General features: G+C 45.3%; 1 protein-coding gene across 1 annotated transcript in view; it reads right to left on the bottom strand.

Annotated features, from left to right (window-relative positions):
* Positions 1-27162, bottom strand: part of SYAP1 (synapse associated protein 1) — a 46885-nt gene that overhangs the window by 10130 nt on the left and 9593 nt on the right. Inside the window, exons 2-5 of the mRNA XM_019019567.4 lie at positions 18909-19027; positions 18029-18095; positions 12483-12556; positions 10439-10578 (exon numbers count right to left, since the gene is read on the bottom strand). Coding sequence (XP_018875112.1) covers positions 10439-10578; positions 12483-12556; positions 18029-18095; positions 18909-19027 — 400 coding nt within the window. The remainder of the gene's footprint in view (positions 1-10438; positions 10579-12482; positions 12557-18028; positions 18096-18908; positions 19028-27162) is intronic.

The raw sequence follows: 27162 nt of genomic DNA, 5'->3' as shown, positions 1-27162 counted from the left end.
TGAACAAAGGTCTCTGGTTTTCCTAGGCAGAGTGTTTGTGTCCCTGGGTACTTGAGATTAGGGAGTGGTGATGACTCTTAACGAGCATGCTGCCTTCAAGCATCTGTTTAACAAAGCACATCTTGCACCGCCCTTAATCCATTTAACCCTGAGTGGACACAGCACATGTTTCAGACAGCACAGGGTTGGGGGTAAGGTCATAGATCAACAGGATCCCAAGGCAGAAGAATTTTTCCCAGTACAGAACAAAATGAAAAGTCTCCCATATCTACTTCTTTCTACACAGACACAGCAACCCTCCGATTTCTCAATCTTTTCCCCACCTTGCCCCCCTTTCTATTCCACAAAACCGCCATTGTCATCATAGCCCGTTCTCAATGAGCTGTTGGGTACACCTCCTAGACGGGGAGGCTGGCCGGGCAGAGGGGCTCCTCACTTCCCAGTAGGGGCAGCCGGGCAGAGGTGCCCCTCACCTCCCGGACGGGGCGGCTGGCCGGGTGGGGGGCTGACCCCCCACCTCCCTCCCGGACGGGGTGGCTGACCGGGCGGGGGGCTGACCCCCCCACCTCCCTCCCGGACGGGGCGGCTGGCTGGGCGGGGGGCTGACCCCCCCACCTCCCTCCCGGACGGGGCGGCTGGCCGGGCAGAGGGGCTCCTCACTTCCCAGTAGGGGCGGCCGGCCGGGCGGTGGGCTGACCCCCCCACCTCCCTCCCGGACGGGGTGGCTGCCGGGCGGAGACGCTCCTCACTTCCCAGACGGGGTGGCAGCCGGGCGGAGGGGCTCCTCACTTCTCAGACGGGGTGGCTGCCGGACGGAGGGGCTCCTCACTTCTCAGACGGGGCGGTTGCCAGGCGGAGGGTCTCCTCACTTCTCAGATGGGGCGGCCGGGCAGAGATGCTCTTCACCTCCCAGACGGGGTCGCGGCCGGGCAGAGGCGCTCCCCACATCTCAGACGATGGGCGGCCGGGCAGAGACGCTCCTCACTTCCTAGATGGGATGGCGGCGGGGAAGAGGCACTCCTCACTTCCCAGGTGGGATGGCGGCCGGGCAGAGACGCTCCTCACTTTCCAGACTGGGCAGCCAGGCAGAGGGGCTCCTCACATCCCAGACGATGGGCGTCCAGGCAGAGACGCTCCTCACTTCCCAGACGGGGTGGCAGCCGGGCAGAGGCTGCAATCTCCGCACTTTGGGGGGCCAAGGCAGGCGGCTGGGAGGTGGAGGTTGTAGCGAGCCGAGATCACGCCACTGCTCTCCAGCCTGGGCGCCATTGAGCACTGAGTTAACGAGACTCCGTCTGCAATCCCGGCACCTTGGGAGGCCGAGGCTGGCGGATCACTCGCGGTTAGGAGCTGGAGACCAGCCCGGCCAACACAGCGAAACCCGGTCTCCACCAAAAAAATTCGAAAACCAGTCAGGCGTGGCGGCGCGCGCCTGCAATCCCAGGCACTCGGCAGGCTGAGGCAGGAGAATCAGGCAGGGAGGTTGCAGTGAGCCAAGATGGCAGCAGCACAGTCCAGCTTTGGCTCGGCATCAGAGGGAGACCGTGGAAAGGGGAGAGGGAGAGGGAGCCCGTGGAAACGGGAGAGGGAGAGGGAGACGGAGAGGGAGGGGGAGGGGGAGAGGGAGAGGGAGAGGGAGCGCTAAAAAGGACATTATTGGGACGAATGGAAAAACCTCAATGGGGTCTGAGAGTGAGATGGAAATAATGCGTAAATGATCATTTCCTGATTTGGATGGGCACACTGTGGTCATGTAGGAGAATGCTTGTAAAACACTACGGCATTTGGGAGTGATGCAACATTAGGTTTCAAGTGATTTGGAGAAAAGTTCTTTATGTTGTACCTCCAATTTTTCCATAAGTTTGTGTTTCAAAATAATAATAATAATAATAATCCATTGATAACTGTGCTCGCTTCAGAGAAATTAAATAAAAATCTTGAGGGTTGAATACAAAAAACAAAACTAAATAAAAGCAAAATGGGTCAGGCATGGTGGCCTACGTCTGTAGTCCCAGTGCCTTTGGGAGGCCAAGGCAGGAGGAATGCAAGGTCAGGAGTTTGAGACCAGCCTGGGCAATATGGTGAAATCGCATGTCTGCAAAAAATACAAAAATTAGCCGATGTGGTGGCATGTGCCAGTAGTCCCAGCTACTTGGGAGGCTGAGGCAGGAGAATCGCTTGAACCCAGCAGGTGGAGGCTGCGGTGAGCCAAGATCGCACCACTGCACTCCAGCCTGGACGAGAGAGTACGACTTCGTCTCAAAAAAAAAAAAAAAAGGCCGGGTGCAGTGGCTCATGCCTGTAATCCCAGCACTTTGGGAAGCCAAGGTGGGCAGATCACCTGAGGTCAGGAGTTCGAGACCAGCCTGGCCAACATGGTGAAACCCCGTCTCTATGAAAAATACAAAAATTAGCTGGGTATAGTGCATGCTTGTATCCTAGCTACGCAGGAGGCTGAGGCAGGAGAATTGCTTGAACCCAGGAGGCGGAGGTTGCAGTGAGCCAAGATTGTGCCATTGCACTCCAGCCTGGGCGACAATAGCGAAACCCCGTATCAAAAAAAAAAAAAAAAAAAAAGAAAAGAAAAAAAGCATTAAAAAAGCACATACACATGCACACAAACATGTACACACCCAAGGAATGGCTTTGGTGACCTGCAGGGTGTGTGAAATTTTATTTTTGTTTGTTTTTGCCTGGAAGAGTGGCTCATTTTATGTTCTAATTTTTTTTTTGTTTTTTTTTTTGGCAAGTAGAAATGATGAAAGGGTGGGAGAATGCCTCTTTATCCCTTTTTTTTTTTTTTTTTTTTTGAGACAGAGTCTCGCTCTGTCACCCAGGCTGGAGTGCAGTGGCGTGATCTTGGCTCACTGCAACCTCCATCTCCTGGGTTCAAGCGATTCTCCTGCCTCAGCCTCCCGAGTAGCTGGGACTACAGGCACGTGCTACCGTGCCTGGCTAATTTTTTGTATTTTTAGTAGAGACGGGGTTTCACTGTGTTAGCCAGGATGGTCTAGATCTCCTGACCTCGTGATCTGCCCGCCTCGGCCTCCCAAAGTGCTGGGATTACAGGTGTGAGCCACCACGCCCGGTCTATCCCGTTTTTTTAGAAGGGATGCAAGGTTCTTAGAATGGGGGGAAAACTGAGAAGAAAGCCTGACAGAAAAAGACTTTGAAAGAGTAGAATACGATCAGTCAGTGCTAGGTGCGGTGGCTCATGCCTGTAATTCCAGCACTTTGGGAGGCTAAAGAGGGCGGATCACCTGAGATCAGGAGTTCGAGACCAGCCTAGACAACATGGTGAAACCCCGTCTCTACTAAAAATACAAAATTAGCCGGGCGTGGTGGTGCACACCTGTAATCGCAGCTACCTGGGAGGCTAATGCAGGAGAATCGCTTCAACTGGGGAGGCAGATGTTGCAATGAGCCAAGATGGCGCCATCGCACTCCAGCCTGGGTGACAGAGTGAGACTCTGTCTCAAAAAAAAAAAAAAAAAAAAAAAAATCAGTGAGAACTAGCAGAAAACAATGAGACTCAGGCTTGTGAATCTGGACAGAGCTTATCTTAGATGAGGCATCAGAATGCACAGTTGTCACACCTGTGAATGGAGAAGCTAGCCCTGGAAGCTAGCATGTAAGTGATAGAGGCAAAATGCACGATTACCTATACAAGCGAGGACAGGTAACAAGATGGAATTTGCTGCCAGACATAGCCCCACTTTTATTAATGCCACCAACATTTACCGGTGGAATTATGGTGCCATGTGCATCAGGCGCTATGCTGGGTGCTGGGGGAATAAGACAAGTTGTCTGCCATCATAGATGGTCACAGGAATAATAACCTCTCACTTGTTATGTTCTTACTACATGCCAAGCAGCATTTCCCAAACTCATGTGGCCACACAACTGTTGTAACATCTCTTGGAAGTAGTTCAGCAAGAGGGATATTGGGCTTCATAGCAATTCATAAGGGATTATAGTTGACCACGAGTTTAGCTGAGCAAACCACAATATGCTACAGCTGCTAAAAGAGCTCATGAAATCTTAGGCTGCATCAAAAACATACAAGATATGCTATGGTGTGCTTTCTGCAATTAAGACAACGCATTATATTCACTCCTGAGGACTCACTTTAACGACGACACTGACAAACCAAAGGGTATTTACAGGCAAAACACCTGGATGGTGAGGGATTATAGAGACTAAGACATTTGGGGGAACTAAGAACTGGGCCTGTTTGTCCTGATAAGTTCCAGGGTCTTAAGCCATAACACTCGAGCCAAACAAAAGTGAAATGAGCCTTCCCATGAGGTAGTAGGCTGCCTAAATATCTTTGAAATCACTTTTTTTTTTTTTTCAGATGGAGTCTCCCTCTGTCACCCAGGCTGGAGTGCAGTGGCACAATCTCGGCTCACTGTAACCTCCGCCTCCTGTGTTCAAGTGATTCTGCCTCAGCCTCCCGAGTAGCTGGGATTACAGGCACATGCCACCACCCGGCTAATTTTTGTATTTTTAGTAGAGACGGGGTTTCACTGTGTTAGCCAGGACGGTCTCAAACTCCTGACCTCAAGTGATCCACCTGCCTCGGCTTCCCAAAGTGCTGGGATTACAGGTGTGAGCCACTGCACCCGGCCTGAATTCACTTTTAAGTCTGAGCTATGTGAAATGCCCAAAATGAGACTTAGGTATTCTAGGTACCTATGGTAGATCGTGGGCACTGTTTGCTGTCTTGATTAATAAAAACAAACATGTGGACTGCTTTGTTTTCCATAGTCTCTCCCTCTTGATATGAGAGGTGCGGTCATAGAGGCACACTGCAGAAATAGTCTGTGTCACCCTCTGGGGAAGAGTCACAATACAGATGACTACTAAAGGTTCTGAGAAGTCAAGTCCTTTGGTAAAGAAATCCAGGCTGGGCACAGTAGTGGCTCACACCTGTAATCCCAGCATTTTGGGAGGCTGAGGCAGGAGGATCACTTGAGCTCAGGACTTTGACACCAGCTTGGGCAACAGAGTGAGACCCTGACTCTACAAGAAATAAAAAATTAGCTGGGCATGGTGGCATGTGCCTGTAATCCCAGCTATTCATAGGGAGGCTGAGGTGGGAGAATTGCTTGAGCCTGGGAGGTTGAGGCTGCAGTGAGCCATGATCACACCACTGTATTCCAGCCTGGGCAACAGAGAGATACCTTGTCTTAAAAAGAAAAAAAATTCACGGCCAGGCGCGGAGGTTCACGCCTGTAATCCCAGCACTTTGGGAGGCTGAGGCAGGCAGACTGCGAGGTCAAGAGATTGAGACCATCCTGGCCAACATGGTGAAACCCTGTCTCTACTAAAAATACAAAAATTAGCTGGGTGTGGTGGCGTGCACCTGTAGTCCCAGCTACTTGGGAGGCTGAGGCACAGGAGAATCGCTAGAACCCGGGAGGTGGAGGTTGCAGTGAGCCGAGATCGCACTACTACACTCCAGCCTGAGTGACAGAGTGAGACTCTGTCTCAAAAAAAAAAAAAAAAAAAAAAAAGAAAAAAATTAATTGAGCACAGCGACTCTCAAACACTTATCTATTTGTTTTCCTGGACTATTTTAAGGCATTGTATCCTGTGAAAACCCTCCGGGAAACACTGGACAAATGTCACAGGCCAAGGCCAAGGCAGGAAAGGACTTGTGATTTCCCTACTGTCATCAGAATGAGGGACTCAGAGGGTGCTTGTGATGTACCAGCAGGACCCTATCTCGGTCACAGCATTAGACTACCACAGGGAAGGGTTAAGCTACTAATATGCAGTTTGAAATCCAGAGCAAGTGTTTTGTTTTCTAAAGTGTTCCTAGTTAATGATGGCTTCTGTTCAGAAAAAGTGTTTCAAAGAGCAAAGTTGTGCTTCTGTGTGTCAGGCAGGAAAAGTCTGGAAACCGTATATTTGTGTCTGACAGCTTGTTTTTGTTCTGTTATGGAAATTTTCCACAAAACAGAAGTGGAGCAACTAGAACAATGAACCCCATGTACCTGTGACCTACCTACCGTGAGTATCAGCATTTCACCAGTTGCGTTCCATCTATCTTCCCCTCCCCTGCACACATGCTTTTCTTTGGGAATGGGTTGGAATATTTTAAGGCAAATGAGAGACATCACATTCTTTCATTTGTAAATACTTCAGCAAGCATTTCTTTTTCTTTTCTTTTTTTTTTTTTGAGGCGGAGTTTCGCTCTTGTTGCCTAGGCTGGAGTGCAATGGTACGATCTTGGCTCACCGCAACCTCCGCCTCCTGGGTTTTCAAGTGATTCTCCTGCCTCAGCCTCCCGAGTAGCTGGGATTACAGGCGCCTGCCACCATGCCCGGCTAATTTTTGTATTTTTAGTAGACACGGGGTTTCACCAGGTTGGCCAGGCTGGTCTCGAACTCCTGACCTCAGGTGATCCACCCGCCTCGGCCTCCGAAAGTGATGGGATTACAGGCGTGAGCCATCGCGCTCCGCTTCAGCAAGCATTTCTAACAGATAAGGACTTATAAATAAAAACTATAATTTCTAAGTAATCCTCAACAAAATTAGTAGGAGGAAACTGGAGTCATATTGAAATATTTGATTGGCAGGTTGCCCTGTGACAAATTAGAAACACTAATTGCCAAATACCAATTCTCACAGTTTCAAAAAATCTAAAATTACTGTCAACAGTGAGAGGGGGCAGTCCACAATTGTAAAGAACCAAAACTGTGGACAGCTACATGCCTGCTATGAGCACCCCAGGCCACAGGCCTCAGGCTCCAGCTACTCAGGGCCTCTTGCTGGTCTTGAGAGCCACAGCAGGAGCCAAGCATATGGCTCAGGGTGATTCAAAAGGTCTTCAAGTTGATGGAGGCTGCAAGTGTAAAGGGCACCTGCACCCCGGAGCTTGGGTACCCTTCCCTCAGAGTCAGTTACTCAGAACAGGCACAGCCTCAAATTCTGAGGGAAGAGCTTGAAACACACACACACACACAAGCACATACACATACACATTATATATACAAACTCTTCAAAATTCAATTCTACCAGGAGCATGGGTGGCTCTCGTCTATAACCTCAGCAACTTGAGAGGCTGAGGCAGGAAGACTGCTTCAGGCCAGGAGTTCAAAACCAGCCTGGGCAACACAGCAAGGCCCTATCTCTAAAAAAGTTAAAAACAGTATTAGGCAGGCGTAGCGGCACAGGCCTCTGAGCTACTTGGGAGGCCGAGACAGGAAAATCACTTGAGTCCAGGAGGTCAAGGCTACAGTAAGCTACTGTGCCACTGCATTCCAGAGATCCTGTCTCTAAAAAATAATACTTTTTAAAATAAAAAAGTCAATTCCTATGATTTTGTGAGCATATGTAGTAAAAAATAGATTAGATGGTACATTTAAAAAATATCCTTAACTAGGCTGGGTGCGGTGGCCTGTAATCTCAGCACTTTGGGAGGCCGAGGCGGACAGATCACCTGAGGTCAGGAGTTCAAGACCAGCCTGGCCAACATGGCGAAACCCTGTCTCTACTAAAAATACAAAAAATAGCCAGGCGTGGTGGCATGCGTCTGTAATCCCAGCTACTCAGGAGGCTGAGGCAGGAGAATCGCTTGAACCTGGGAGGTGGGGAGGTGGTTACGATGAGCCGAGATCAAGCCATTGGACTCCCGCCTGGGTGACAAGAGCGAAACTCCGTCTCCAAAACAAAACAAAACACCTTAACTAAAAATATCCTTAACCACAGCTATTTTAGACAAAGTCTAGCTGGGCGCGGTGGCTCACGCCTGTAATCCCAGCACTTTGGGAGGCCGAGGCGGGTGGATCACCTGAGGTCAGGAGTTCGAGACCAGCCTGGCCAACCTGGTGAAACCCCATCTCTACTAAAAATACAAAAATTAGCTGGGTGTGGTGGCGGGCGCCTGTAATCCCAGCTACTCGGGAAGCTGAGGCAGCAGAATCACTTGAACCCAGGAGGCGGAGGTTGCAGTGAGCCGAGATCACGCCATTGGACTCCAGCCTGGGCGACAGAGTGAGATTCCATCTCAAAAAAAAAAAAAAAAGAAAGAAAAAAGACAAAGTCTAAAGATGAAATTTCTAATGAGATTTTTTTTTTTTTTTTTTTTTTTGCCATAAAACATACTTTTCTTATGGGAGGGTTGGGGAGGGCTCTAGAAATTTACCACTAATATGTTAATAATTATGGAGGGAAGAGTTTCACTACAAAGAAAAAAAGATTCCATATAACTGTTATTCTGAGTCTGGAAGAACACTTCCAGAGTGGTGTTTTCACAGACAGAAAACCTGTGCTGCTGTGTGAACCAAAAGGCTAGCAAATATTTGTTAAAACCGCTATATGGCTGGGTAAGCATAGCAAAACAAACGTGTTCATCTGTGCTCCCTCTGAAGATGCCAGGAAAGTAACAGAAAAGGAATTACATACATAAAAACACAAGGACAAAGAGAATGAGAGAGGAGAGGACGGTGGAAGCTGTCAAGGGCAGTCAAGTGGAAAGCTGTCAAGTGGAAATGTCAAGGGCAGACAGTAATTTTTTTTTTTTTTTTTGGAGACAGAGTCTCACTCTGTCGCCCAGGTTTGAGTGCAAATGGTACGATCTCGGCGCACTGCAACCACCATCTGCCGGGTTCAAGCAATTCTCCTGCCTCAGCCTCCCGAGTAGCTGAGATTACAGGCATGTGCCACCACACCAGGCTCTAATTTTTTGTATTTTTTTTTTTTTTTAAGTAGAAACAGGGTTTCACTATTTGCCCAGGCTGGTCTCAGACAATCTGCCTGCCTTGGCCTCCCAAAGTCCTGGAATTACAGGCATGAGCAACTGCACCCGGCCTAGGCAAACAGCAGTCTACTTTGTTGACCAGAGAAAACTGTACTGAGTTGTCTGCAGCAAGGGTGGAAGCCCAGAGAGCCCCTGGGCCTCCCATCTTGCCCTGCCCTGCTCTGCCCATGTGGGGAGGGGAGCCAAGCTGCTCTACACTCAGGGAGCGGTGGCACAGTTGAGACTGGGGGTGTGACATCAAGGTCAAGCCACAGGGGTCAAGGGATAGTCTGCCTATCAACTGGCTCTTCCCATTGTCCTGCCTGCAGCCAGGCAGGAGGTCGAGGAGTCCTCTGGGGACAAGCTACCTTCCCACAGCTACTGAGCCTCTCCAGGCCAAAAGGCTTGTCCCCACATTCAGCGGCCATGTACCCTTTCAGTATGGCACTGCTAATGCGAAGGGACAGGTAAGGAGAGTCTGCCACATAAACGACAGATCCCCAAACAAACAAAAGAGTCCCGAGGGAGGAAACAGCATAGAAAAAGGAGTCTGTCTTTTATTTGAGACAGGGTCTCACTCTGTTGCCCAGGCTGGAATGCCAGTGGCGTGACCATGGCTCACTGCAGCGTCGACCTCCCAGGCTCAGGTGTTCCTCCCGCCTCAGCTTCCCGAGTAGCTAGGACTAAAGGTGCGCACCACTACGCCCGGCTAATTCTTGATTTCTTTGTAAAGACGGTGGTCTTGCTATGTTGCCCAGGCTGGTCTCGAACTCGGCCTCACGTGATCCTCCCGCCTCAGCTTCCTGAGTAGCTGGGACTAAAGGTGCACACCACCACGCCTGGCTAATTCTTGGTTTCTTTGTAAAGATGGTGGTCTTGCTATGTTGCCCAGGCTGGTCTCGAACTCAGCCTCACGTGATCCTCCCACCTCAGCCTCCCAAAGTGTTGCGATTACAGGCATTGGCCACCGCACCCAGCTGAAAAAGGAGTCTTTTGAGAGAACTGTAACTAACGTACTCAGGGAACAGTAAGATACTGCACCCATATGACAAGGTTAAGAGAAAGGGAACACTGACAGAATAAGAAGGAACGCTGACTCCAAACATGCGACAGCTTCAATACAAGGGACTGGACTGGAGAAAGCACGGAAGAGCTTGAGACAGAACACCCAAGGGAGGCAGCAGCGGGGAAGGTGGCCCCTGCTGGCCGCACCACCAAGGCAGGCTTGCAGAATGCATCATGCATGCGCTGGAGCCTACAGGACAAGCTGGGATATGTGGAGCCCAGAGGAGCTATTGGAGGAAAAGCCTTAGCAAAGAGAGCAGGAACACTGCCACTGGAGGGCAGAGCCTGAATGGGAAACGCAGTCAGCTTGGAAAAAAGATCCTGATGAGCCTCAGAGACCAGAATGTGATTCAGGGTGATGCAGCATGTTTGTGGTTTCTGTAGGGAAATGTGTTCTACCTTGTAACTGGGATAGAAAAGCACATTTCATCTCTACCCTGTATTTCCTGCCAAGTCAGACCTTGGTTTTGATTCCAGGGTGCCCTGACCAGGGGAGCTGCCAAAGGGCTGCGGGGCCTGCTTTTATGAACAGATAGAGACCCTTTTGGCCCCTTCCATCATTATGTGCTGATACTGAGCACATAACGGAGGCCATGAGGAAACGCTGGAGAACACTCTGCTTACAGTTTAGGAACGAGGGCAAATCTCATCTTGCTTAGCAGCTCATCCTCCTGGAGCATGACCAGGGCCACGGGGTACATCTGATCAAAGTCGAAATTAAATTGCACGCCGGCCGGAGGGTCACGAAGGAAATTCCTCTTGTCCTTTGATAAAAAAAGAAAAAAACACAGGGTATTCCACAAAATGCGATTAATATATAACAATTTTTTTTTTTTTTTTTGAGACGGGTTGTCGCCCAGGCTAGAGTGCAGTGGCGCAATCTCGGCTCACTGCAACCTCCACCTCCTGGATTCAAGCAATTCTCCTGCCTCAGTCTCCCGAGTAGCTGGGATTATAGGCACCCGCCACTGTGCCTGGCTAATTTTTGTATTTTTAGTAGAGATGGGGTTTCACCATCTTGGCCAGGCTGGTTTCAAACTCCTGACCTCGTGATCCACCTGCCTCGGCTTCCCAAAGTGCTGGGATTACAGGGGTGAGCCAATGTGCCCACTCTTTTTTTTAAATTTTATTTTTGTTTTGAGATGGAGTCTTGCTCTGTCGCCCAGGCTATAGTGCAGTGGTGCAATCTCAGCTCACTGCAACCTCTGCCCCCTGGGTTCAAGCAATTCTCCTGCCTCAGCCTCCCGAGTAGCTGGGATTACAGGTGTGTGCTAGCACGCCTGGCTAATTTTTGTATTTTTACTAGAGATGGGGTTTCACCATGTTGGCCAGGCTGGTCTCGAACTCCTGACCTCAAGTGATCCACCCACCTTGGCCTCCCAAAGTGCTGGGATTACAGGTGTGAGCCACTGCACCTGGCCTACTACATAACAATTTATCATAGACTGGAGAAATATTATATTCTTTCTTTATTTTGAGACAGTCTTGCTATGTTGACCAGCAGGAGTGCAGTGAGACTCTCAAAAAAAAAAAAAAAAAAAAAAGAAGCGGGCAGGGTGTAGTCGCTCATGGCTATAATCCAGCACTTTGGGAAGTTGGGCAAGAGGATCGCTTGAGGCCAGGAGTTCGAGACCAGCCTGGGAAACATAGTGAGAACCCATCTCTAAGAACAATTTTAAAAATTAGCTGGGCATGGTGGCTTACACCTATCGTCCCAGATACTTGGAAGGCTAAGGCCGGAGGATCACTCGAGCCCAGTTCAAGGCTGCAGTGAGCCATAATTATGCCACTGTACTCTATCCTGGATGACCAATTGAGACTGTGTCTCTTAAAACAAAACAAAACAAAACAAAAAAAATTAAATTAAAAATTTTGGCAGCGCATGGTGGCTCACACCTGTAATCCCAGCACTTTGGGAGGCCAAGGCAGATGGACTGCTTGAGGTCAGAAGCTCAAGACCAGCCTGGCCAACATGGTGAAACCCTGTCTCTACTGAAAACACAAAAATTAGGCTGAGTGTGGTAGCTCACGCCTATAATCCCAGCACTTTGGGAGGCTGAGGTGAGGGTGGATCACGAGATCAGGAGTTCGAGACCAGTCTGGCCAACATGGTGAAACCCCGTCTCTACTCAAAATACAAAAATTAGCAGGGCGTGGTGGCGGGCACCTGTAATACCAGCTACTTGGGAGGCTGAGGCAAGAGAATCGCTTGAACCTGGGAGGAGAAGGTTGCAGTGAGCCGAGATCGTGCCACTGCGCTCCAGGCTGGGTGACAGAGCGAGACTTTGTCTCAAAAAAAAAAAAACACACAAAAATTAGCTGGGCATGGTGGCACACGCCTGTAGTCCCAGCTATTCAGGAGGCTGAGGCAGGAGAATCATTTGAACCCGGGTGGCAGAGGTTGCAGTGAGCCAAAATTGCACCACTACACTCCAGCCTGGGTGACAGAGCAAGACTCCATCTCAAAAAAAAAAATAAAAAAATAAAAAATAAATTTTATGTGTACATTTTGTTAATGTACACATCATGTGTTAATGTGTACATTCCTAACATCTCAAAATATTTTAAAAACTGTATAGAAAAATAAATTCTACTAAAGTCATATCAACAGAGATCTATCATGACAGGAAGAAAGTATGTTCTATCTGGGGTACCACAAGATACTTACAGCTGATAAGGCCAAAATTTGTTGTTGAATTGTTTCTTCATCGTTAGTGTCAACCCATGGGGGCACAGCTGCTTCTATACAGTTTTTAATGGCAAAGAAGAAAAGAGAAAAAAATAGGTCATGATGGTTACACTGCAGTCTATGGTTTCAAAGCATGAAAGTTTCTGCATGACCACTAAAAGTAGCAATTTACCAATAAGTTCCAAATATGAACATTAACCGTAATAACCAGACTTATTATTATGAGTTGTATGCACATATGCATTTGGTAAAAAAAAAAAACTCTACTTGAGGCTAGGCATGGTGGCTCACACCTGTAATCCCAGCACTTTGGGAGGCCGAGGTGGGTGGATTGCTTGAGCCCAGGAGTTGCAGACCAGCTTGGGCAACATGACGAAACCCTCTCTCTACAAAAAAATACAAAAGTTAGCCAGACATTGTGGTGCGTGCCTGTAGTCCCAGCTACTTGGGAGGCTGAGGCGGGAGGATCACCTGAACCCAGGAGTCAAGGCTGTAGTGAGCTGTGATTCCGCCGTTGCATTTCAGCCTGGGTGACAGAGTTGAGACCCTGTCTCAGAAAAAAAACAAAAACCAAAAAACTCTACTTAAATGATACAGTGGAGAAACTGGACAACTCCTTAATCAGGTGATCAAAATCAACAATGAGGGAGAGATGAACATCATGGCCCTCCAGATGTGGTATCTTGAGGACATCATCACCTATGTAGTATGCTGGCTAAAAATGGACAATCTGAGTATAGTTATGAGGAAATATCAGATAAAGCCTGAATGAGGAAGAATCTATTAAAAAAAAAGGAAGAGAAGTATTCTTCGAAAACATTAATATCATAAAAGACAAAGAAAGGATGTTGGAATGTTCCTGATTAAAGAAGGCTGAGAGACATGACAAAGAATACAATACCTTATCCTCAACTGGATCCTATACGATGGGGACAAATGTTATAAAGGACATTACTGGGTCAACTAACAAAATTAACTGATGAACAGTAAAGTATTGCATCAAGGTGAAATTTCCTAATGCCGTCAACTATACTATGATTATGAAAGAGAATATCCCTAATTCTTAGGAAATGTGTACTGAACATTTGTGTACACACAAGGAAAAAAAGGGCACACACACAGCAAGAGCTGGAGAGAGGGCGTGAATAAGGCAAACAGAATAAAGCTAGAGCAATTTAGGTACTGGTATATGGGTGTTCTCTGTACTATTTTTATTCTTGCGACTCTTCTGTAAATTAAAATTTTTTCCAAATAGAAAAATTTTTAGAAAGTTACTTAAAAAAATGAAAGAAAAATGGGTAAGTATATTTCTGGAGTAAAAAAAAAAGAAAGTTACTGTACTTGATTCATGATAAAAGGTGATGTTGTAAGACAGGTGATTAGGAATAAGAAGAGGGCTTTCAGGAGCTAAAAAAAAAAAAAAAAAATGCACAAGTTGGAGGCAGTAAACAATAGGGCTGGAATCAAATCCTCAATGAGCCGTTAGAAGCTAAATGCTGGGAATGCCAAGATCTAGCCCATGTTTTTCTGGGGCTCACAAGATAGAGGTGATTAGAATCCAGCACTGTAAGTGCCGTGCCAGGTGACAAATGACAACCCTCTGGAGAGGTGAGAACTACAAGATTTTCTGGTGACCTAGGAGCCCAATCTTGGACTAGGAAGAGGAGGTCAGTGGTGGATGGGGGTGGGGGTGTTTAGAGTGGAAACAAAAACAATGGCAAGCTCATCTGAAGATCTCTCCCACGTAAGCAGCACGGAGCAGCTAGAGAGCAGAGTGAAGGCTGCAGATCTGCGTGATCGGCACAGAAGACACACAGGCAGGGGGCCCTTAATAGCCTCATTCAGCAACCCACAGCGGCAAGATTAGGATGGGAAGCAGAAGTCACAAAAATGTGGACTAATTCATAAGCCACTGAATCACTCCTGCTGCCTTAACACTAGATTCTAGCCCTACTGGTCTTGCAACACAAAGTGAAAAGGCAAATCTTGCAAAACGCACAGTGCTTCACAAAGTCAAAGTAAAGTGACATGGGATAGCTGCCTGCATCACCACAAAGCAAACAATAAGGAGGACCTGGCAGTTAGGGCACCTATGCCTGAAGGAAACACAAGGCTGGTGACCCAGCAAGTGCTTTAAAAGAGAATGATTTGATCCCAGCTACTCGGGAGGCTGAAACAGGAGAATTGCTTGAACCCGGGGGGCAGAGGTTGCAGTGAGCTGAGAAGGTGCCACTGCACTCCAGCCTGGGCAACAGAGAGACTCTGTTTCAAAAAAAAAAAAAAAAAAGAGAGAGAGTGTGATTTGAAAACCAAAGGGGCAATTAAGGCAGGCCCTTGGAGAGCAAATGCTTTGCTGTCCTGGAATATTTTGGCAGAAATAGTCCCTTTACTATTATGCTCTGAGTCAGAGGGAAGACATATCATATCACGAGCCCACTGAGAGAAAAGTTACATGCATGTGTGGATGGACACAGGGATGGATAGGCAGATGAGCACACGCTTCATTCTTTGGCTTATCCCAAGTCAGCAAATGGTGGCAATTATAATCCAAATTCTATTAATGATAAGATAATCTAAACATATTTGCACATTTTAAAGAAAAAATTAGGGTAAAGCCCCCAAAACATTTTTCTCACACACTTTAGTCTCCATTCCAAGTCTCTTCACCTTGGGTAGTCTCTCCTGGTGCTATTTATGCTCAGATAATGAGGCCCTCCTAAGATACTTGTATGAGGAGATGCTCCCCACCCCGAGTTCCTGAAATTATTCTTTTTAGAGTGACCAAAACCTCTTCGTTCTCCAACCCCAAGGACACTTCTTAGTTCTCTTCTCTCTAGGCCAGTTTCCTTATCTGGAAAACGGAGGTAACAGTAAGTACTTCATAGAGTTACTGTGATTATGAAGTGAAGAAATGCATGGAACACATTTCCAAGGTGCCCTTCTCATGGTCATTGTAAGTGGACCTCTTGGCCCTGCCTCCCATGGCGGACAGCTCTCCTGGAAACTCTCTCCTCTCTGGGCTTCTGCTACTTCTCTCTCCTAGTTGTCCACTCTCTTGGGTAAACAGGCACTGTTTTTATTTTCTTTTTTTGAGGTGGAGTCTTGCTCTGTTGCCCAGGCTGGAGTGCAGTGGTATGATCTTGGCTCGCTGTAACCTCTGCCTCCCGGGTTCAAGTGATTCTCCTGCCTCAGCCTCCCGAGGAGCTGGGATTACAGGCGCATGCCACTAGGCCCAGCTAATTTTTGTATTTGGTTTTGAAGGCAAATTTCAGTTTCATCACTTACCAGCTGAGTGACCTTCCGCAAATTACTTACCCTTGCTGACTGCATCTTTATTATTTATTTATTGAGACAGAGTCTCGCTCTATCACCCAGGCTGGAGTGTAGCGGCACAATCTCGGTTCACTGCAACCTCCACCTCCCAGGTTCAAGCAATTCTTGCGCCTCAGCCACCCAGACAGCTGGGATTACAGGTGTGTGCCACCAAGCCTGGCTAATTTTTGCATTTTTAGTAGAGATGGGGTTTCGCCATGTTGGCCAGGCTGGTCTCGAACTCCTGGCCTCAAGTGATCTGCCTACCTCAGCCTCCCAAAGTGCTGGGATTACAGGCATGAAGCTACCATGCCTGGCCCTGACTGCATCTTGAAATGAGATGTTATATATAAAATGCCTGCTGCTCAGCAGGCACTCAGTGATGTCAATTCCTTCCCCTCCTCCCCTCCCTAAACACTGTGGAGCTTCTGCTCATCTCCCTTCATGCTTGACACACTTTCCATAGAGGAGCTCATCTACTCTCATGGTTTTTATGTGACTTGATAATAATCTATATCACTAGATTGAATTCTGCTTCATGCTTCAAACAGGAATAAACTGCTGCAGGAGCTTGCTTATTTAACTCAGAGCCACACTGAGCAAACGAACTTTCTGCAATGACAAAAATGTTCTATATCTGCATTGTCCAGTGCGGAAGCCATTAGCCATATGTAGTTATTGAGGACCTGAAACGTGGCTGATGCAAAAAAAGAAGGAAATTTTCCCCAGATAAAGCACTTGTGTTCCCTTTCCTGTCTTTCTACATGTTCCTATCTCCGGGATGTCTAACTCACTTCAAAACTGAAGTTGCCTCCAAACCTTCCACACCCACGCCCTCACAGTTGGTATCTCAGAGGCATCAGCTCCTACAGCAAGTCCCCAAGCCAGGATCACTTTTGCTGCTTCCAAATAATCACTAAGTGATGCTAACTTATATACCTCACTTGTCTAAAAGAGTTGCTCATGCTTTTGAGTTTACCTAGGTGCAAGAATGCCTGATGGAAATTCACCATGGGATTAACTGTGGCACAACTCGAACTGAATTGTTTTCTACTACTTTTTTTTTGAGACAGGGTCTCACTCTGTAGTCCAGGCTGGAGTACAGTGGCATGATTATACCTCACTGCAGCCTCAAACTCCCAAGCTCAAGTGATCCTCCTGTCTCAACCTCCCAAGTAGCTGGGACTACAGGTGTGCACCACCACACCCATCTGGCTAATTTCTTATTTTTATTTTTTTGTAGAGATAGGGTCTCACTATGTTGCCCAGGCTGGTCTCAAAGTTCAGGCTCAAGTGATCCTCCCGCCTTGGCCTGCCAAAGTGTTGGGATTACAGTTATACTACTTTTGCCAAATCTAAAGACACGAGGCTGGTTTTGTATTTGGGTGCTACAAAATGGTAAGAGTAGGCATGCTGAGGCCTTATAACTTCAGAGGCATGTGTAATGTATTGAGTATGTTCTCCAAACACCTGTGACTCTTTACGGCCCTCTGTCACTGCAGGTGCGGTCACTCGCCTCCCTCGGAAGCTCTTCCATTTTTTCTCCTGAAGACAGCAGGAATGGAGCCACCACTTGCTAAATGCCGGTCATGTGCATACTGTGCACTGTGCTGGGCATGTGGTAGAAAGTCAGAACTGAGGCCAGGCGCAGTGGCTCATGCCTATAATCCCAGCACTTTGGGAGGCTAAGGCGGGCGGATCACGAGGTCAGGAGTTCGAGACCAGCCTGCCAACATGGTAAAACCCCGTTTCTACTAAAAATACACACACACAAAAATAGCTGGGTGTGGTGGCTCGCGCCTGTAATCCCAGCTACTCGGGAGGCTGAGGCAGGAGAATTGCTCGAATCTGGGAGGCAGAGGTTGCAGTGAGCTGAGATCACGCCTTTGCACTCTAGCCTGGGTGACAGAGCAAGACTCCATCTCGGTGGGGGAAAAAAAAGAGAAAGTCAGAACTGAAAGCTTACTTGCCCCTTTCACAGCCAGCTCCCCGGTGGGGCCGGCACTGGCAGCCCTCACCCAGAAACAATCTAGTCCCTTCCTTTAAATCATGGAAGTTTATGGGTTTGTCTCCCTCACTAGTCTTTGTGCTACCCAAAGGATGGGGCCATTGCATATGCATTTTTGTGTTCTCAGACCCTCAGTGTGGTTTCTAGCACATAACAGGTGCTCAATAAAACTTGGCAGGTTAATTAAGACAAACCTATACCATACCTGACTTCTTTGTATGTTGCTCTTCAACAAATTTTTTCTGTTCCTTCTGAAAATCTCCTATAATTGTCTGTTAAAAAAAATACATAGTCAAATTAAATAGCAATGTATCTAAGGTTTAATTGATGACTTCCTTAGTTCAAATATCTATCAACATAAATGAAATGCTATAGGCCCACTGCAAAAAACAAACTCACTCCTTAGAGTCTTAAAAGGGTTGTTCCTAATGGGCTAGGACCTTAGTCGCATGATGCAAAGGCATAAATATATCCTCAAACAGTTATAAAGTTAAACTCACAACATGAAAAGTTGGCCAGGCTTGGTGGCTCATGCCTGTAATCCCAGCACTTTGGGAGGGCAAGGCGGGTGGATCACTTGAGGCCAGGAGTTCGAGACCAGCTTGGCCAACATGGTGAAGCCCCGTCTATACTAAAAATACAAAAATTAGCTGGGTGTGGTAGCGCATGCCTGTAATCCCAGCTACTTGGGAGGTTGAGGCAGGAGAGTTGCATAAACCCAGGAGGCAGAGGTTGCAGTAAGCTGAGATCACACCACCACACTCCAGCTGGGTGACAGAGTGAGACTCCATCTCAAAACAAACAAATAAACAAACAAACAACATGAAAAGTTTAGTATAACCCCCAAGTATCAATGTATTGATTGTAATATATTAAAATAAAAACAGCCATTTAAATCAAGTACTGTAATTTAATGATACTTACTTGTTATACAAAGAGAGGAAAAAACCAAAAATCTCAACAATTAACATTTTTATCAGAATATGATATTCTACTTAGGTTAAAAAATGTTCATAAGAAGAAGAAACAATCGAGGAAACAATGAATTTCATACATTTCTACTTCCAAAAGATAATTGAATATACCTTGTCAATGATGCCATCTATTTTTCCTTCTTCTACGGATTTCTTTATTGTTTGTGCTGTTTCAGCAACTGATTCAGTTATCTTTTTTGTGGCAGCAGATGCAAAGTTAAATAAATAGTCTGTAAAGAATAAAAAGAATCTGTGGTTATTATGTTTGAGATTTTTCCCTTAAAGAGATCTTATGAGAATCTAAAGCATTAGGGCATGTTCCTTGTTCATAAGGACCTGAAACAAGTAATGAGAAGCACTGACAGTGTTGAAAAGCACCACTTTCTTGGTGGACTGGCCAATCATACTGGGCCTGTCATTCATCTCTTTTTTTTTTTTTTTTTTTTTTTTTTTTGAGACAGTCTCGCCCTGTCACCCAGGCTGGAGTGCAGTGGCGTGATCTCAGCTCACTGCAACCTCTGCCTCCTACGATCAAGCGATTCTTCTGCCTCAGCCTCTCGAGTACCTGGGACTACAGACGCCTGCCACCATGCCTGGCTAATTTTTTTGGTATTTTTAGTAGAGACAGGGTTTCACCATGTTGGTCAGGCTTGTCTCGAACTCCTGGCCTCAAATGATCTGCCTGCCTCAGCCTCCCAAAGTGCTGGGATTACAGGCGTGAGCCACCGGGCCTGGCCTCATTCATCTCTTTCAAAGACCCTTAGTATACTCTTCCCAGTAGCTGCTTCAAAATTTTCTTGCTCAAGTCTCTGGTTCTAATTTATCTCAGTAAATAATCTACCCTCCTACTTTGCCAGGAAGAACAAGGCTCCTTTATACTTTCCTTCCTTTCTAGATCTCATGTATGCCATCTTTATTTTCTCCTCCTTCCCTCCTGTTCAAAGAAAAAATGCCCCTCCTTTCTCAAATTAACATGTCCCATGATAAATCTGGGGGAATTTTAAATAAGAAATAGAAATCTTGGCAAGCCCTAGTAGCAACAGAAATCTTTTTTTTTTTTTTTTTTGAGATGAAGTCTCACTCTGTCACCCAGGCTGGAGTGCAGTGGCGTGATCTCAGATCTCAGTTCACTGCAACCTCCACCTCCCAGGTTTAAGTGATTCTCATGCCTCAGCCCTGCAAGTAGCTGGGATTACAGGCGCCCGCCACCACACCCGGCTAATTTTTATATTTTTAGTAGAGATTGGGTTTCACCATGTTGGCCAGGCTGGTCTCAAACTCCTGACCTCAGGTGATCCACCCACTTCGGCCTCCCAAAGTGCTGGGATTACAGGCGTGAGCCACCAAGCCTGGACTAGAAATCATTCTTAATAATAATGAGCAAATAAGTAGAACAAGATTAAAAGTGGAACCCACAAAACTTCCAGTTTTTACAAAACAAAACCACAGAATTAGCTTTCTGGAAGACGTGAAAAGACATATGTGTCAAGGTTCTATTGCACTATAAGGGCTCATTTGTTGCAATCCCAGCACTTTGGGAGGCCGAGGCGGGCAGATCAGGAGTTCGAGACCAGTCTGACCAACATGGTGAAACCCCGTCTCTACTAAAAATACAAAAAAATTAGCTGGGCATGGTGGCGTGCGCCTGTAATCCCAGCTACTCAGGAGGCCGAGGCAGCAGAATTGCTTGAACCCGGGAGGCAGAGACTGCAGTGAGCCGAGATTGCGCCACTACACTCTAGCCTGGGCAACAGTGCGAGACTCCGTCTCAAAAAAAAAAAAAAAAAAAAAAAGGGCTAATTTGTAGACAAATATCATTTCAAAGTCCACATCCTACAGAATCCAGGCTGCTGAAAGAGACTTGAGGCAGGTCTTGAAGCTGGACCTGCTGGGGGATGCTCCCAGGCAATTGACATCCTCCTCTCATGAGAAATAGCTGGCACATTAGGGCGGTCTTGCCTCTCTTACTTACACCTGTTGAAGGGGCAGGCAGGTGGAGAAGGTCCCATAAGAATGGCAAAGAGAGCTCTGCACAACAGATTCCATCCTCATTCTGTGGGTGGTATTACTTCCAGGAAACCAGCAGACTGTATAGGTGTCTGGGAGCCAGTAATATTATCACTCCATCTGAATGATCCTTTCACCAGCTTCCCATTTAACAATCTACTTCCTCCCATTGTGTCTGGTAGTGTTTATCTGTCAACCCCAACAAAACACCCCTAGGACATACCACAGGAAGCTACCTGCTACTTATCTCTGGTCTAGTTCTCATCTTTCTCCTTCTTCCCAGTCTACAGTCATATGATCACATGGAAATTCTTCACTACCTCCAAGGAGGACTCCTTGGTTTGAAACATTTTTGTCTGCTCTCTCTTTATCTGGCTAACTCTCCATATGCTGTGGGTCTCCACTTAAATATCACTTCTCCTTAGGAAATATTCCCTTGACTACGATGGATGTCCTGAGATGTGTTCCCTCCGTACATCCCGTGTTTTGAAGACTGTTGCCTGATCAACAATCTTCAAAACACTCTACCGATTACTTGGTGAATGTCTTCTCAGCCAGACTGAAAGCCCATGCTGAGCCCCATGAGTGCAGGGACCTGGGCTGTCTGATACCCCACTATATCCCCAGCGGATGACCAGTGACCAGTACGTACTTGTTGAATGGATGAATGGGGAGTGACAGAACAAATGCTGAGATTGAGTGAAATCACTCGTTTCTCTTTAGTTATGACTACTCTACTTGTACAGAGTGGTATGATAAAATGGGTAGACAGCCACACTAGTTTGTAAAACTGTTGCAGGCCAGGTCTCACTAATATAGGCCTTCATCACAACTGTTTCAGTACTGACTGAGTGGTTAAGTTAAATATTAAAAGCCAGTGACCGGGCCAGGCGCGGTGGCTCACGCCTGTAATCCCAGCACTTTGGGAGGCCGAGGCGGGCAGATCACGAGGTCAGGAGATCAAGACCATCCTGGCTAACATGGTGAAACCCCGTCTCTACTAAAAATACAAAACATTAGCTGGGCGCCTGGGCGACAGAGAGAGACTCCATCTCAAAAAAAAAAAAAAAGCCAGTGACCTTATGCAAAGGCTGGAATGTAACAAAAGCTCAAGAGTTTTTTGCCTAGGCCTTTCCTGAACCTTAAAGCATGACCAAACTATTTCACTACTGAAAATATACGAAAGAGTTCTAATTAGATGGCTCACAGAAAAATAAAAGTGCTTAAATACTTTAACAGAAAAAAAGAAAGACTAGTCAAATGCTTTTTCAAGTTTATGTGACTTAAGTAAAATCTTTAATAAATAAGCTAGCTTTAAAAATTACTGGTAAAGTAATATTAGAAATGTCTTCGGAGTTGCCAGCATATATTTTTGTTTACATTTATTGATCAAGCAATTTCATACTTATCTCTGCCAAATACTATAAGGTATCAAAATTTGGCATAGAGGCTACAAAACAATAACTCAGCCCAAAACAGAGTGAACTTCGCTGTGTAATTTTTTTTTTTTTTTTTTTTTTTTTTGAGACAGAGTTTTGCTCTTGTTGCCCAGGCTGGAGTGCAATGGCACAATCTCGGCTCACTGCAACCTCCGCCTCCTGAGTTCAAGTGATTTTCCTGCCTCAGCCTCCGGAGTGGCTGGGATTACAGGTGTCTGCCACCATGCCCAGCTAATTTTTATATTTTTAGTGGAGACAGGGTTTCACCATGTTGGCCAGGCTAGTCTAGAACTCCTGACCTCAGATGTTCCACCCGCCTCAGCCTCCCAAAAGTGCTGGGATTACAGGTGTGAGCCACCGTGCCCGGCTGCTTGTGTAATTTTTAATAAATAAAACACTGATATTGGTTTAATGAAGATAGCTACATCTTGAATTATTTAGTAAAATACCCTAACTTCTGATCTTGTGGCCTTAGGCAGTCTAGTCCACAGACATAAAGGAAGTTTGTTCTGGGAAAGGACGGTTATCATCTTTGTTTCAAAGCTAAACTATAAACTAAGTTAATGAACAAGAATAGCTTGGAGGTTAGAAGCAAGATGGAGTCAGTTACAGCAGATCACTTTCACTGTCTCAGTTATAATTTTGCAATGGCGGTCTCATAACTTTCAGTGATGACTATTGCAGTTTTCATAAATAATCTAGGTAAATGATTAAAATAAATAATTACATAAATGTAATGGGATACTCATAAACAAATGTCATAATTTTGAATCTAAAGTTATATTAAATACAGATATTTCATTATTTGGGTATTTTCCAATAAAAATATATTGTAGGAAAATATTCTTTCTAAACATTGTGTCCTTTTTAAAAGGTAACTAATTTTTGTCTAACTCAAAGCTTATTTAAAGGTTATATATAAAACATGGTAAAAGAAACCAGGAAATAAGAGAGATATAAAGAAAGTTATAAAAATAAAGACAGTTTTAAAGATTACTGGTAAAATAAAATATCTTCAAAATGTAAACATTTGGTCTAAATTATGCAGGTCAAAGATTAGGTTTGCTAAATGCTTTGCATCATAAACTGTTTCTTTGACTTAAACATTGTTTGATTTATTTTGGAGCATTAGATTCTAGAAAAGGCCTGGAGACATGTGAAATTAGCCATGCCCCCTAGCTATGCAAAAGGTATTAGAGAAAAGAGATTTTATATAAGAAAGGATCTTATATGGCAAATTCTTGTCCTAAAGTAAAGTAACTGGATGTTTAAAAAGAGGGATGCTTAGGACAAGTCAGAAAGTCAAGGTATGTCATAGCTTGTCTGTGTAAGTTGTGAAAGAATTTATGAAAGGGAATTTATGCAACAAATATTGTACAATTTAAAGGTGATTAGGTCTCTTAAATGCTTTATAAAATGCCACTATGACTCTCAGCTGTACAACTTGCCTGCTTTACAGCTAGATAAGGCCTGGGACACATGGAGTTAGATGCTGGAATAAGTCAGACCTTATCTGCACTTCTGTCTACATCTTAGGCTCCACACCTAGTACATAAAATCCCAAACTTACCAAGGTTTTCACCAAAAGTAAAGGTTGCTAAGAGTTAACAGTGTAACATGTATTTAACACTACTGAAGAAACAGACTTTTTGTTTGTTTGTTTTTTCTTTTTCTGAGACAGAGTTTCACTCTTTCGCCCAGGCTGGAGTGCAATGGTGCGATCTTGGCTCACTGCAACCTCCACCTTCTGGTTTCAAGCAATTCTCCTGCCTCAGCCTCCCGAGTAGCTGGGATTATAGGCACCTGCCACCACGCCCAGTTAATTTTTGTATTTTTAGTAGAGACGGGGTTTTACCACGTTGGTCAGGCTGGTCTCGAACTCCTGACCTCATGATCCACCCACCTTGGCCTCTCAAAGTTCTGGGATTACAGGTGTGAGCCACCGTGCCCGGCCTGAAGAAAGTTTTACATGGAAAGTAAAATATGCTTTTGGTAAAAAGCATATTTACAAGGAAAGTAAAATATGCTTTTGGTAAAAAGATTATAAGGAGGCATGAAAATGTGGATTTTTGCCTAGATTAAAAGGTTAAAGGATTGTTTTAAGTTGGATAAAATAAAGATGAAGGTTTAAGCAAGTTGTGGAAGACTGATTGTAAAGGAAATTCTGTGTGTAAACATACTGGCTAAAGTTAAAAGAGTATCATCCAGTTTTTCTGTAAATTGAATATTAAAATAAAAGCACATAGGCTGGGCGCGGTGGCTCATGCCTGTAATCCCTGCACTTTGGGAGGCCGAGGTGGGCAGATCACAAGGTCAGGAGTTCAAGACCAGCCTGGCCAACATTGTGAAACCCTGTCTCTACTACAAACACAAAAATTAGCTGGGCATGGTGGCACATGTCTGTAGTCCCAGCTACTTGGAAGGCTGAGACAGGAGAATTGCTTGAACCTAGGAGGCAGAGGTTGCAGTGAGCTGAGATCACATCACTGCACTCCAGCCTGGGTGACAAAGTGAGACTCTGTCTCTAAAAAAAAAAAAAAAAAAATCGATAAAATCAATAAAATAAAAGCATAACAGGTTTCTTTGAAAGCACTAACCTGCTCTTTAACGAAAATTGTAAAGGGTTATAAAAGATCTATAAAAATTCTCACCTTATGGTCAAACATTAAAATTGTGTCAATATGTCTATGAGGTTTTAATAAGAATTGGGTTTAACATTAATAGTACACTAACGTAAAGGTGAAATTTGGCTTATTTAGTACCAAAAACCACACAGGAAGCATTGCCAAATATAAAATGGGGTTTGACTTTCTTTGGGCCATATATGTGTAAATATGTTATTGGTATGTGTTCCAAAATCATGTGAAACTCCTATAATTCTGATATATCAGTGTATGTTATCAGTAATAATTATAATTATGTTAAATTATTGTGTGCCACAGAGGTAACAGATTTTGTCAATTATGTCTTTTTTTTTTTTTCTTTTTTTTTTTTTTGAGATAGCTGCTTGCTCTGTTGCCCAGGCTAAAGCGCAGTGGTGTGATCTCGGCTCACTGCAACCTCTGCCTCCTGGGTTGAAGCAATTCTCCTGCCTCAGCCTCCTGAGTAGCTAGGATTACAGGTGCGCACCACCATGCCTGGCTAAATTTTTGTATTTTTAGTAGAGACGGGGTTTCACTGTGTTGCCTGCAGTGGTCACAAACTCCTGAGCTCAGGCAATCCACACACCTCAGCCTCCCAAAGTGCTAGGATTACAGGCGTGAGCCACCATGCCCAGCCTCAACTGTGTCTTTATGGCTACCCGAAAACTTTTTGTCATCCATGAACAACTGTTGTCTTGTTTTGGTCCTCTTTATTTAGTTTTTTTTTTGAGGTGGAGTCTCACTCTGTTGCCCAGGCTGGGGTGCAACGGCATGATCTTGGCTCACTGCAACCTCCGCCTCCCAGGTTCAAGTGATTCTCCTGCCTCAGCCTCCCAAGTAGCTGGGATTATAGGTACCCGCCATCATGCCTAATTTTGTTTGTATTTTTGTAGAGATGGGGTTTCACCATGTTGGCCAGGCTGGTCTTGAACTCCTGACCTCAGGTGATCCACCTGCCTTGGCCTCCCAAAGTGCTGGGATTACAGGCATGAGCCACTGTGCCTGGCTGTTTTGGTCCTCTTTAGAAGTTGATTTTATAATCAGCTATAAAGCTCTAACAAGTGCTCTCGAATGCAGGTTTCTGATAACTTTGGAGATTGTGACATCAGAATAGAGGAAAAATGTTCAGGACTCCTGAAGAGCTAACATGTTCATTAATATCAAGCAGGACAGGAATTAACTGCATGAACTGAATAGGAGACTGGAGTGATCTTTTTGAGTTTTTGCTTAAAATATTGCTAATCCTTTGTTTTACTTTTCAGAGTCAAGGAAACTTTTCTTCTGAGCTACTGACAGCTTTTAACAATTTAGTATACTCCCATGAACAAAATGTGGAGCATATTTGTTTCTACCCAATTTTCTCCAGAATTTGGAAACTATTTGTGAGTATTCTTAATTATGGCAATATAGTTATTTGCATAAGTTCAATAAGAATCTGTTTTCATTTATAACAGGACACAACTGGAAAAACTGGTTATTTTACCAAGGCTTTAACTGGAATGGTGTGTTTTCCTTTAATGAATCAAACTTGACTTAGGGAGCCAAGAAAACCCTTGGAAAACTGCCCTCATATTTTGTGTACACAGTCCCTGTACAGGGTTTCTGGTCTGTGGTAAGTAAAGAATGTCACCTTCTGACAGGCCAGGAACCCCAAGTTATCTTGGGACCTCAAGAGGAGAGGAATTCACCCAAGTCATAGGTATTTCATGGTACAAATCCATGGCTGGGCTTGGCTTTAAAAAGGTCTTATCTTACCAGGTAAGGTGGCTCACTTCTGTAATCCCAGCACTCCGGGAGGCCGAGGTGGGTGGATCACCTGAGGTCAGGAGTTTGAGACCAGCCTGACCAACATGGATAAACCCCGTCTCTACTAAAAATACGAAATTAGCTGCACATGGTGGCACATGCCTGTAATCCCAGCTACTTGGGAGGCTGAGGCAGAAGAATCACTTGAACCCAGGAGGCGGAGGTTGCGGTGAGCCGAGATCATGCCATTGCACTCCAGCCTGGGCAACAAGAGCAAAACTCTGTCTCAAAAAAAAAAAAAAAAAAAGTCTTATCTCAGATTCCTTCTATGGAACAAAGTTCCATCAAAGCCTGTTTTTTTTTTTAATTTTTAAAATATATATTAAATAAAAAAATTTTATTTTAAAAGAAAATGATTTTTCTTGCTGCACTTTATACAAATAATCTGGCCAAGTACAATAAAGCAAATTGGTCCTACCACGATTTGTCTTCTAATAAAAATAGGAAACTAGAGAGAGAGAAATTATGTTT

The sequence above is a fragment of the Gorilla gorilla genome, chromosome X (assembly GCF_029281585.2).
Source record: "Gorilla gorilla gorilla isolate KB3781 chromosome X, NHGRI_mGorGor1-v2.1_pri, whole genome shotgun sequence".
Lineage (NCBI taxonomy): Eukaryota > Metazoa > Chordata > Mammalia > Primates > Hominidae > Gorilla > Gorilla gorilla.
The sequence above is the reverse complement of the archived record's forward strand: the minus strand, read 5'-3'. Positions and strand labels throughout refer to the sequence as shown.